The sequence below is a fragment of the Sciurus carolinensis genome, chromosome 6 (genome assembly GCF_902686445.1).
Source record: "Sciurus carolinensis chromosome 6, mSciCar1.2, whole genome shotgun sequence".
Taxonomy (NCBI): Eukaryota; Metazoa; Chordata; class Mammalia; order Rodentia; family Sciuridae; genus Sciurus; species Sciurus carolinensis.
The window spans coordinates 160486948-160500209 of NC_062218.1; the positions used below are offsets into that span (position 1 = coordinate 160486948).

The window sequence follows — 13262 nt, forward strand, 5'->3', positions numbered from 1 at the left end:
AAGTTTTTACAGTTAAATGACAGAGTAGCACGTAGATATCACGTGGGTCTGAGCATGGCAGTATTTCATATTGAAAAGCTTGTATAAGGGGAATAAGCAGAAACTAGTCAAACTGAGTCAGTTGAATGAAGGCTTTGCTTCTAGACTACATCTTTTCTTTGAGATAGGCCTAAAAATTGTTTAGGAAAAACATTATACTTGGCCTCTAGAAATGTTTCTGTTCTCCATTTGTGGACCATGAGTCTCTTCAGCTATGGGAATCATTTCATGGAGCCTGTGGACCCATTAGTGATCAAGCATTCCAGTTAGGTAATTGGTGTATCACTTCAGTCTGTGTGATTATCTTCTAGGAGCACAAGGATGCTGATGTAATGCAGTCAAAACACATTTAAATGTGTCACAGATCTCAGATTGTTCCTAAGGTTATTTAGTTGAAGTTTTAGTTGTTTTATGTGTGTTTATTCACTGGGTGGGGGTTGAGTGTAGAGAGGTCTTCGATCGTTGTCATGGAGGGAGCCTCTGGGAAATAATCTTGTTCAAGGTAGGTCTTAATAGTTATAAAGGCTACTAAATACTGTTGCAGAGGCCTTCTCCACTTGTTGCACTTCATACTCCACTGTTAGCATGCTCCCCAGCAAAAGAACGCAGCATAGAGAAGGGATGAATCGAGGAAAGGCTGAGGCGGACACTCGCCACGCTACGTGGTCATCTTCACCAGAGAACAGGTCAGCGCACCCTCTGACATCTGAGCCAACATTTTGCTCTCAGGGCAGGGCTATGCATATGGGGACATCCTGGCATATGGCTGCTTCTGGGAAGGGAGACAGGGGCCACTAAAACCTCTTTAAACCATTTGACTTGGAAATATCTTACCTTATAGCCTCTGCTTATAATCCAGCTTCACAAACATTTGAGCATGTTCTGTGTACCAGGTAGGTTGAAGGACACTTGATGCATTTTCCATTCTGAGGTAGACCTTGACATCCTGTATGAACAACAGTGTTAACAGTCAGTCCCAAGTTTCAGGGCACTTTAGGTACCATTTTGCTGACTTTTACTGAGTGTCCCTTCTGAGAATGATCCCAAACCTGAATCTGTACAGTAACTTTTTATTTAAATTTTATGATCTCTATTTTTATAGTTGAAAACCATCAAAGCTTAGAGAGATGCAAGAGCTTCTATAAAGTCCCTCCCCTTTCTAGGTACCTAGAGGTTGGGATAGGCACACAGGGCCTCTTGCCCCTGGTTCAGTGGCTCAGGCATTGATTAACCTTTAAAAGGGAAACAGAGATTAGAAAACTTAAACACTTTTGGCTGTATGCTTTGACACAGAAGATGTTAGCATTTCCTAATTTTAATTTAGGAGTCTAGGGACTGAATTTTGAAATATGTATTTTTTCATAATGATCTTCTGTAAAAGACTTGGATATCAGACTTGAGGGCTTCATATATTGAGGAGAGGAGGTCAAGATAGAATCACTGAGGGGACTTTTCCAAGTTGGTTATTCTCTGCCCTGATTCTGATTCACTGGGTCTGTCACGGGACTTAAGCACGTGTTCTCCCCAAGTGATTCAGATACACTGCTCTCCCTCCCCACCCCCACATCCCCCACTCCACTTTGAGAATATCTGTGAAGTCCAAGGCTGGCTGAGGCCATTCATACAACAAATATACATCAAGCATCTGCTGGGCTCTAGGCAGTATGTTAGACTCTTGACGTCAAGCAGGCACTAAAAACAGATTCCAGGTCTCATGTAGCTTATTTTCCAAATAATTAGCAAAAATATTTGAATAACTTGTTTGTTATTTAATTTTGAAGGCTAATGAAGTAAGACTCAGACCCGTGAGTGTGTATAAGAGAAAATAGGGACTGGGCATTCTGAGAAAGAGCAAAGACTAGAATTCTTGGATTAGGTGTGAAATTCAAGTACAGTCTTCATTAAGTTTCAAAAAGCTGTTAGGCCTTATTTGAAATAAGTGATTAAAGTTGATGATAGGTCTGTATGTTGAGCCAGCTAATGACTTGGTTCATTATTTTTGGGGATTTGGATTTCACTACCAGTTTTAAGGACAGCTGTTTGTCAATGCAGGGGTAGTAGTCTGTTTTATAAAATAATGATTATAAATAAGATAAGCACTCTTTTTATTAGTTTTTGTGGTCAATCAGAGAAACAATCCAGCATTAGTTTGTCTTTTTTTATGTTCATGTCAATATGGAGAACCATTTTTGAAAAATCTTTTTTACTCTGGAGGCAGTTCTACAATTCTTTATTCAGTGGCTCTTTTAAATCGTGCTTCTCAAAACACATGTGTCTTTTAATCAATCTTTTTGCAAATTAACTTAGAAGAACTTTAGTTTATTGTCTTGACCTTCCCCCTCACCCTCTGAATTACTTACAGATTTTATACCATTCATAGGTTGGTTTTTCTACTTTTCTTTTCACTCTGTTATCCATTTTTTTTTTTTTTTCTTTCCTTAAAGTTGACTTTGGCTGGTTTAGTTTGGACCAAAACCATGCCTAGTTTTGTAGAGCTTTAAAGATTGCCATTAATCACTGGTATCATAACATCCTCTTAAGGCAAGTTATCTTGTAGCTCTGTCCTCTAAATGTGGCAGCCGAGTCAGAAGGCTTCTGGCAAGGATAAAAATAGCCTCCTACTTGCTTCTCTGCTGTTGGCTTTTCTGGCAGTAGGAAATCTTTTGAATTCCTTAATTGGGTCAGTTCCTTGCTGGCTTCTCTAGACATTCCCTTCTGCCTGGAATTCTTAGATGATTTTAGATCTTACAACTTTGCACCTGTCATGAGTTGTTGTCAATCTTTTCTTTACACGAAACCTTTCTTAATCTACAGAAATTTATTCCGTTGACTTAATTGTAGGTCAATGTTTTTGCCACTATTACAGTCTGTTTTTCACTGCTCTATCACAATTTAAAGATTAAATTTTACTTTTTAGCACAAAAAGATCCTCCTTAGTTTAAAATTAATAGGAAAAAAATTAAGTTGAATTTTCAAAGTTCTCCTTTCCTAAAAATTCTTTTGTCTACTTGCTAGTTTGGCTCTAATAAAAGTAAGGAGTTAGGTTTTTCTTCCTTTTTTATTTCCCAGAGAAGAATTGTATCCCTGTTTGTAACCAAGGACACTAGCAAACTTCATTTCTCTGGAACCGAAAAATCCCCCAGATTGTCCCTCCCTTCACTGAGGTTCCAGTTTGGAACTGACTAGCCAAGAGAAACCCTCCCTCTCCCTTCTCTCTCTCAAGTGGAAAATTATTGGCTTTCTCTGGCTAGGGAGTGGAAAGGAATTAATATTCATTAGGCACCTACTGCATCCTGTAGACTTTTCTTGCTGTTCTGCAAAAAATTATCTCAGTATTGTCTCACAACAGCTTTGTGAAGTAAACAGAAATGTGGATCTCTGTTTTCCTGAGATTCAGTAAAGCTAGGTATTTGACATAGGCCGCAAGATGAGATGGATTTGATTCTACCCTTTCCACTGTGTCTTTCAAGGCAGAGAGACCACCAGTTGCTGACTTTGTTTCATTCACTCATACATTCTTTAATTCACTTGACAACTGTTTATTGAGCACTTTTCTCTGTTCCAGGCTCAGGATGCAAGACCTAAAATCTATCCTCAAAGATTTTGTTGCCTTAGAGCAAGAGGGAGCTTAGAGTGGGTAAATAAGGTTCAGTGCAGGAAGTGTCAAGGACACTGTACACTTGGGGTTATCTGAGCCAGAGCATGGGTGGCTTGGGGCAGGGAAGACTTCACAAAGGATGTGAACCGAAGAGGAGGTGGAGGCTTGGGTGGTAAGACATTGGAGGCAGGCAGAGGAGGGCCCTGGAGAGAGGAAGTAAGCTAGAAGTAGAAGTCATGAACCAGGAGTCTGAATGACTGGAGTGCCTGATGTGAGAAGGGAAATGCAGTGTGCAGAGACAGGAAAGGGCGTGGATTCGAGGATTTTTATAAGTCCTGGCTTTGAAACTGAAAGCCAGATTCATCTCAGAGAGGGCTTTTGTTTAGTCCAAACTCTGTGTGTGTGCGTTTAATGAATTTTAAATGACTCTGGGAAGGAACAAGACTGTTCAGTTGGTGTCAGTCCCAACCAGTTCTTCCTTTGTAATTTTGCATAGAAATGTCTTTATGGGAAGTTGGTTGTAGCACAGGTAGATCAGGGGATACAGTAAGCTTACGATTTTGATTTGGGAAATTATTTTTACATTGATAGAGTAAATTGCTAAAAATTCTCTTCATAGCATAAAGTTATAGAACATATGGAATAAGTTTTGTTTTCATATTAATGTTGGTTCTGCATTTGTGTAAAGCTGGTATTTGCATTCCATGAATTCATTACACACCTCAAATCTCGCTGTGCATTGTCCAGATCCCCACAGCGCCATCTTGCTGCGAGTCTCAGGCAGTGTGAGTAAAAACAGCAGATGTGGAAGAGGTGGGTGGAGTGTGTCCTTTAAAAAGCCTATGTCTGGGTGTCATAGTGCACACCTGTAATCCCAGCTATTCGAGAGCTTGAGGCAGGAGGATTGCCAAATTTGAGGTCAGCCTCAGCAAATTGGCAAGGACCTAAGCAACTTAGTGACACCCTGACTCAAAATAGAAAATAAGGGACTGGGGTTGTGGCTCAGTGGTAGAGCTTGCCTAGCTTGCATGAGGCCCTGGGTTCCATTCTCAGCACCACATAAACATAAATGAATATAATAAAGATATCATGTCTATCTACAATTAAAAATATGAGAAAAAAGAAAATGGGCTAGTGTAGTGCCTCTGGGTTCAATCCCAGTAGCTGCCCCCCAAACAAAAAAAAAACAAAACAAACATTTGTGGCAGCATAACTTTGATTTACTTTGATGTGAACTAAATAAAACTATCAGGAGTAGAGGCAGGAGGAGCACTTCTAGTTAAACAAGAGCTACAGATGTTTGTGTGTGGATGTACACGTTTATGGTTAGAAGTTTTTAATGGTGTTCACTGAAAACTCCTCCTCTCCTTTTTCTTTGGACTAAATTTTTATAGCTTGAGCCAATCAAAAAAAAAAAAAAAACTTGGAATTCCATGCTCCTTGTCACTCTATTAGAATACGTGGTGTGTTTTGAACAGCCTTCCTACTCCTTATTATCATTCTTTAGTCCATGCCATGTCACCAACAATGCTGGCATGCCTCTGGCAAAGAGAAGGTCATAGCATGAAACTTAGTAGCACCGAGGAACCCTTGGTGTTTTTCAGCTTGTTTGAAATGGAAGTATTTATTGTATCTTTTCCTCCTGAATCTTTAGTAGCAATAATATGTGTTACTTTTTAGGAAATGTACTTAATTAGAAAGTAATCCATCCATACATTGCTCACATGATCAAGTAATTTGCTTCTAGTCTTTCCTTCTTTCATCTCTTTGGTGAGGTTGCTTGGAGTCTTAAGAAATTAGATAGCACTTACTGTTCTTGTGAGCACACCTAACCCCACCTGTCTCTGTCAGTCTCTTTAGTAAATACTGGTTCTTTAACTCACAGACACCTAGCATAGAATTGTCTTGTTGCCGTATGGATCTTTTCGAGGCAAGCACTTTACCGACTAAACTATACCCCCAGCCCAGTATGGATCTTTTCTAGGCTGTAGAATTTGGTGGTGTGGTTCCCCAGAGTCACGCTATCAACTTGTGGGTTGAGTCATGTCACCAAATATAGCCTACGCCTTCTGCATGATGTATGCAAGGCATCTGGCTCCAAGTGCCACAGCTGGCCTCTAGAGACTACTACTTTTCTTGTCATAATAACCCTTAAGAGAAGGACTGCTGATCGGACAGTATTTTTTATATTTATAACACAATCAATATCAAGAGCCTTTGAAGGTTGAATTTTACTCACCAAATAAAAGTCACTTGCCTTGAATTCTGATACTCTCTCCCTTCAAAATTAAATTACAAATGTACTAAAACCTGGGTTCTGTTTTTGCTAGCTGAGTTATCACAGACCAACCAAACTAAACCGCAGGCCCTGGGTTATATTCACATTCAGGTATCTCAGTTATTTTTATTTTCTTTGTGAGATTCTGGTGTTTCGGGTTCAGTGGAATTAGCTAATATGAATAGTTGCCTGGTGCCTGAGTAGAAGACTCAGGATGACTGAGTTAGAAGACCTCTAGTTCCTAAGGGGGGTGGTGGTGGGGGCGCTGTTGGTTATTATATAAAAGGGGTGAGAGACAGCCAGGAACCGAAATGATTAGTTAAGTCCTTTGGCGGTTGCTGTGTTGCTAGAAGTAAAATTGGGTGAGTTAATTTCAGAAGAGGCTTCCCTTTGGGAAAGGTCTCCTAGAAGAAGGTGAACCTGGAGAAAAAGTGGAAAAAATCTCTTCAGAAAACTTACGTCTACTCGGAACACTGCACATGGATGTTTATGCAGCTTTATTCATAATTGCCAGAACTTGGAAGCAACTGAGAAATCCTTCAGTAGGTGAATGAATAAATAAACTGTGGCCTGTATAGACAGTGGAACACTTGTTATTCAGCACTACAAAGAAATGAGCTATCAAGCCCCCCAAAGACATAGAGGAAACTTAAATGCTTGCTGCTCAGTGAAAGAAGCCAGTCTGAAAAGACTATTCGGTGATTCAACTCTGTGCCATTCTAGAAAAGGCAAAACTGTAGATTCAGCAAAAAGATCAAGAGAAGAATGACTAGGTGGCATCCAAAGAATTTGTAGGGCAGTGAAGCTGCTCTGTATGATGCTCTAATGCTGGACGTGTAACCGGCTGTGCACATTTACTCACACCTGTAGAACGCACCTCTTGTGAACTGTGACCTCGGCGATACCAAGTGTCGGTTTATGTTGCTGTGACAAATGTACCACTCTCTGTGGGGAGTCGATAATTGGGAGGCTCTGCCCATGTGGAGGCAGGGGTGTATAGGAAACCTCTGTACCTTCGTTTTAGTTCTGCTGCGGAACCAAAGCTACTCTAAAAGCAAAGTCTTTAGGTAGATAGCCCCACACCCACAGCTACCCTTCATTAGGAACGTGGAACAAGGACCGCTGTGTAATGTCAGTACAGATCGCATCTGGACAGCAGAGAGGACGTTAGAGCAGAAGTGAAACAGGTGTGCAGGTGGTGAATGGCTCGAAGAAGATTCTTGATGCCCATGAACTTAACCATGGCAGCTTTGGGAAGATTCCCAGGAGGGAAGGATATGCATTATTCATAATTTTGAATGACTCTAGATATTTTAGTTGTAGAAATAATTTACAGAAAAGTACGGCAGACAGGTTGGGGAAGCATTTTGAAAGTTACCAAAAGAGTCTTCTAAATGTCACTGCTTAAATCTTCAAATTGAAGTAGAAAGAATAACTGATTGTTTAAGAAAATGTCTTGAGTGTATTTGCTACTCGGAAACCAAAGCTGAATCTAGCCTGATAGGAATCCTATTATAAGATCAGGTCAAAAAATCAAAAAGGAGTATCTCTTTCAGAATTCAGTTACGAGTTCTGTCAGTGATTTTTCAGGTGGTTTTTGGTTTTTTTTCCCTTTGGTCTTAGGTGAGGGGTAGAATTACTGTATTCAGAAAGGCTAAGGAACAGTAAAGGTGTCCAAGATCACCTATCCTTGGAGCGAGGGTCTGTCTCTTCAGGAACTGTGCAGGGAGGCAAACTCTAAACTGAGTTAAGGGCATCTTCTAAGTAAAAGGTACCCAAAAGATGAGTTTCTGATGAGGTAGAAATTACCAAACTGGGCCGGCCAATTTGGTAATTTGTCTTTTGGATTCTCATTTTTCTCCTTCCTTAGTATCAAATTAGAGACATTTTGGTTCATATAGAAAAGCCGTGACTTCCATTGTACTGTTAGCATTAAAAAAATTAGAATCTCTCCTGAGTATAAGAAAACATTTCCTCTTAACCCTTGATTTCAATTAATATAAATATTTTTGTTTCTGTATTGACTACATCACCCTTTAAACATGTTCGTAGTGCCCGAGGTGGTGTGGTAGCTCTGGAGTGTTCTGCAGCTACTGTAGTCACATGTGCATTCCATTCCAGAAGGTTGGCTGCTACTTTGAGTTATAGGATTCAGAAACTGGACCCCTCCCCCCACCCCTCAGTTTTTAACAGTTGAAGTCACGTTCCCGTGCTTAGCATCTTAAGTGTATACTTTTAAAAAATATATTTGTGGCAAGTAACAAGATCCAGGCTAGTTAAAACAGTTGAAATGGGGTTCACTAGGTTTGGATACTTGACTGTATATTAACATTAATGAATGAAGCCAATTCAGTAGGAACAAATTGAAATACAGAAATTAATTTTTACCTTCTTCCCTTTATCTACCTACTCTCACTCCCCAAGCAGGAATAAACTGAAATTTTAAGTGGAACAATTAACCATTTAACTTTAGAAAGCCATTTTATTTGGTTTTAAACTGTAGGAAAATTACCAAGTTCTGATTTTTTCATGATAGACTCCAGGCTTTGGGTATGGATTGATTAAAACTGCTGACAGTAAAGAACAGTTTTCTCTTTTCATGGCGGGAGTTCATTTCTGTGGAGACTGTTTCAAAGACGCTGGGTTTTAAAACAGGGAAGGTCTAAAGCTCCTTTCTGAAGAGCTGTTAATATGTGGCTGTTGGATTGGTGGGTCTGTACATCTGCCCTAGGAAAAGTTTCACTTTGTCCTCAGGGCTTGGGAGAACCTCTTTCTCTGCTTTTCCAGAGTCTTTGAGAGTCACAGTTCTGGGAGGTCAGAGTTCAGAATGCTGCTCCCTAAAGGAGTGTTTGCAGTTCTGCGTTGATTTTGATTTGCATACTGCTCCTGATTCATAGAGTGCTGGGCCACGGCAGAGAATGACCCACCAGGTTTTCCTGTCGGTCCCTTAGCAAGCAAGTCTGGTTGAGGGCTTGCCACCCTTCTTCTGAGTGGTTGTGGATGGGCATGTGGGCAATGGGAACTTCAGATGTTGCCTTGATTTTATTTTATATCTTATAGTGTACAAAGTATGCACGCATGAGAAGTTGTGGTCTAGATTCCTCAACTTACATGTAGAAACTCTTCCAAAACAGACACGTCATTCCTTCAAGGCAGAAAAGGCCCATTGCCTCTCCCCCATTTATTATGGCTACCAGTTTTAAAGACAGCTTATCCACCGTTTTTAGTATGTCCATAAATTCCTTTTTGAGGGGCACCTTGGGTGATCATTTTAAGTTAAATGTTTTTGAACTACTGCAAAATTCAGAGGAATCTCAGGATTTAGTGAGCACCTACTGTTCTTGGGTATAATGTTAGGAACTTTTGTTATTTCCTACCATGTCTAAGTGAAATCAGACATTCTTCTTATCTTCAGTATGTATTGTCCAAAGTCTGAATTTAAGCATGTCTGTACATGTAGGCATAAGCTGGCACTTTTGTTATGAGCCACATAGGAAAATATCACTAATTACATATTTGTAAAAAGTAACAAAAAAACTGCACAAATGAAAAAAATGTGAAAATTGCTTTTATAAGTTGGAGTTAGAACATAATGGTATATAGAAAATACTGTGGGTGGGGATTTGGAAATCAGAATGACCTAGTTGTTAAACATGAGGGATATTTTATTTTACCTCTTCCAAACTTTCTCTTTTTGAATTTTGGTGAACATGTTGATTCATTGTGTTCCTGAGCACCACAAAGTTTGGTCTTATAAGCAGATTTTTAAATACTTTGCCTATTAAAAGCAATCAGTTCAGCTCTGTTATTGAATAAGTTTAAACCATCAATGAAAAAAATAAATTTAGTAACGGCCTTCTTTTACCTTCAGGTCGTCTAAACTATTCATACCCAGGATCCGATAGCTCTCTGCTTATTAATGGTAAGTGATAATTGATTTCCCATAGTGAAGTGGACAAAGCAAGTCAGTACTAGGGGAGAAAACACAGTAGTTGTGCTTCAACTAATAGAGAAATGACAGTAATTTGTTCTGTAATGACAGTTGCAAGTTGCTGCTAATCAACTATTTTAAGAATAATTCTTTCCATTAAAATTGTGACAGGAACTTTTAAGAAAATTTGAGTGCTGATTCCCTATTTTGAAATTGCTGACAATAAGTTAGAATCCCATATGATAGATAAAGGCCAACTTTATTGAACGTTAGCTTCTGTAGAATGACCTTTGAAATGTCAACATAAAAGCCATTTCTGTGTTGCTGAAAAACTGTGCCAGAAAAAAGAGGATAATCAGAGATCTGAAACCAGACAGAGGCAGCCCGAGACCACAGTGCTTGACATTGGGAAAGACAAGGTCACTCACTGCTGCCAAAGGAGGTCGGGAAAATGAAGTTTGTTGGCTTTTATGGTACCTTCCATAGAGTCTCTCATTACCTGTTCTAAATTTTACTCCTGTGCTAATGAGTGCATGTGCAGAAGCGAGCCGAGCTCTACAGGGAGGCATCTCCTTACAGAATTAAAGAAGTTCAGAGCGTCTGTCCTGGTTGAGCATAGCTGAGTAGAATACAGAGGTCTTGCTTACTTCTTTTCTTCTCATTTACTGTTGATGTGTTGATAATGTCTCCCCCTTGGCCAAAGCTCATTATTCCCCAAACAATAACCACAAAACAAACCAACAACAACAAAAACAAACAAACCAAAAAACACAAATAAACCTTGTCTATGGTATGTGGTGAATGAAGAATTGAGAATTAGTTTTGTGACCGCATCTCCTTTTGGTTAGTGTGTAAAGTCAGTGTGCTGCGGGATGTAGGCTTGTCGAGCCAGGAACTGTTGGAAGGGGATTTGATTGATGAGAGTGTGGTCTTACACTGTGGTCTCTTCATTGCTATAGTGCTAGAAATAATATCATCATAGTCATAATTTTAAGACAAAGCAATGCCATAGGATTCCAGCATAAATCATGATAATAATAATATATAATAATAATGCCATGATATAATATTCTAACATAAGAGTGTGTAGGCTCAAATCCAAACCCAGTGGTGACACTGTCATCAGGATAAAGAGGATGTCCCTGCCCTGTAGCACGCTTAGCTTTTCCTGGGAACTAACTCCTGCTCAGGTCCAGGTGCTGGGAAGTGCAGCCACCCATCATGTGACTCACTGCTGTGTGCTCCCAGGCAACAGGATCAAAGCTTCTGTGTCCCAGTCTCCTCATGAAGTTATTCAGTTGGATCAGTTCCCTTCCGGGTGCATCTTTTTTGAGGCGATAAAAACTCTCTAGTGGGTTTTTCTTTAAAGCAAACCTCAAACAAACAAACAAACAAACAAACAAATTCTATGATTATGAGATTGCCTTTCCTTTTTTGTCCATGAATAACCTTTCTTTTATGAATAGGTTATTTTTAATGACCCTTACTTGGCAAAGGAAACAACCCCTCTAATATTTATGTTTTGAAATTTTACTGGTCCATAAACTCTAGAATGGGACTAGATGGTTGGTTTTTACTGCTGCTTACATGGAAGTTTTGTTTATTATAAAGGTACATTGGCTGAGGTTAGCATTGTCTCAAACCAAAAGACATGAAAATAAATAAAGAACAAAAAGAGATGTCATTGTGAGAAAACGTGCTGGCTCCTCAAACCAGGCATGACAGTGTGAGACCTTGCCCTGGTCTAGCCTTGATTTGAAGAGATGTGACCAAGTGTTAGATTTTAGTGACCAGCCAGCTAGGATCAGATGCCAGGGTATTCATCTATAAGGAAGAAGAACACTTCCAGGTAGGCTGGATGCTAGTGTGAGTGATGAACCCATTCTCTCCAGTAACAAAGTCTAGATTATAGCAAAGATTGCTTAATAGTCATGAAATTGAAGCCAAGCAGGGGAGGAAAGCATCGGGACCAATCCTTAGTCATTGATTTAGATGTGGGCATTGTTTGTTCCTCACTCTCATTTATAAAACATCCTCTGGAGCAGATCACTGATTGAAGTTATCTGTAAAGATAACTTCATTTCATTCCAGTATCATTTCTTAATAGCATTGTTCTTGCTTTAGTTCAGGTTTCAAGGGTAGCTATATTGAAAAATCTCATGTCATTGTGCCTAATGAAAACAAACTCAAGAATCATAGATATGTGCCACCTCCTGAAGTCATGGTGACAGTTGAATGTATGTAAATCACTTCACATGACACCCGGCACATAGTAGGTCAAACTAATTACAGTGATTTTTTTTTTTTTTTTTTTTGGTTTCAAATTTTAGTGCTAAAGATTTTGAAAAGGAAAAAAATTTCAAAACAAGGGGTTGAGAGAAGTTGTAAAAGCTGTCCACTATTAACATGCTTTCTGTGTCTACTACCCATGGATGAACTAAAACTCGGTTCACTTCCCAGTGCGCCCCTCCACGTCTTATGGCCATGCAGTCTTTTCTCAGAACTGAAAATAAATGGCCTAATTCATGGTGTCACGCTGTAGTTGTAGAAAGGAACTCTAAGGAGCTGTCTGTCCTTGTCTGCCATAGCCAGTCTGTTCCGGCTGTAAGAGGTGATGGCTTCGCCTCTGTACTGTTTAGCTGTGACTTTAAGAGCTCTCTTTCCAAGTGTCTGAGTCCAGAGCCCTTTCTTATTTTGTTTGGATTTGAAAATAGATAAGAGCTGTTTTTAGCTTCTTTCTCACGTGAACATTTTAACACATTTGAATTTCTACTGTGATTTTTATTGTACAACTTGTTTTGAAATTTTCAAGCAATCTCAAAACTTCTGGGGAAGAGATGGGGTTTAAGTTCTAAATAAATAAAGAAAAAAGGAAAGGCAGTCTTCCACAAATTTTTGCCAGTTTACATTGGGGTAACCTTGAATTTGCCTGTACACAGATGAGAGGGGCTTACTCATCCATGGATCAAATTACTTCTTATTATTTTGCCATGCTCAGTCATCAGCTTTCATGCTACCCGTTGGCCTTCATATATCACTTTTGACTTTTAAGAGGCATTGCCAGTACAAGTCAACAAATAATGATCAAAAACTGCTAAGAATGTTGCAGTGTTCATTTTAGAAAACTACTCAACTTATTGCTGTGTTATTATAGTTTTTTGGGGGGGTGGTGGGACCTTGGGGGAAAATTCTTGAATTTCAAATGTGTTTTAAAAATCAAACTTTCCATTTACGCTTTGGAAGCTGTGTTAGTTTGCTAGAGCTACCATAACAAGTACTGCAGAAGGTGTGCCTCAAACAACAAATGTCTCCCCAGTTCTGGAGGCTAGACGTGTACCCAGGGTGATTCCTTTTGAATGCTCTCCTTGGCTTTTAGACGGTTGTGTGTTCACATGGTCTTCCCTCTGTGCCTGCCT

General features: G+C 39.5%; 1 protein-coding gene across 3 annotated transcripts in view; it reads left to right on the forward strand.

The window, feature by feature from the left end:
• Nucleotides 1–13262, forward strand: part of Cpeb4 (cytoplasmic polyadenylation element binding protein 4) — a 69087-nt gene that overhangs the window by 29721 nt on the left and 26104 nt on the right. For 2 of the 3 annotated variants that reach the window (XM_047555103.1, XM_047555104.1), the window contains exon 3: nucleotides 9787–9837. The exons of the other annotated variant lie outside the window; for it this stretch is intronic. In XM_047555103.1, coding sequence (XP_047411059.1) covers nucleotides 9787–9837 — 51 coding nt within the window. The remainder of the gene's footprint in view (nucleotides 1–9786; nucleotides 9838–13262) is intronic. 3 annotated transcript variants of the gene reach the window in all.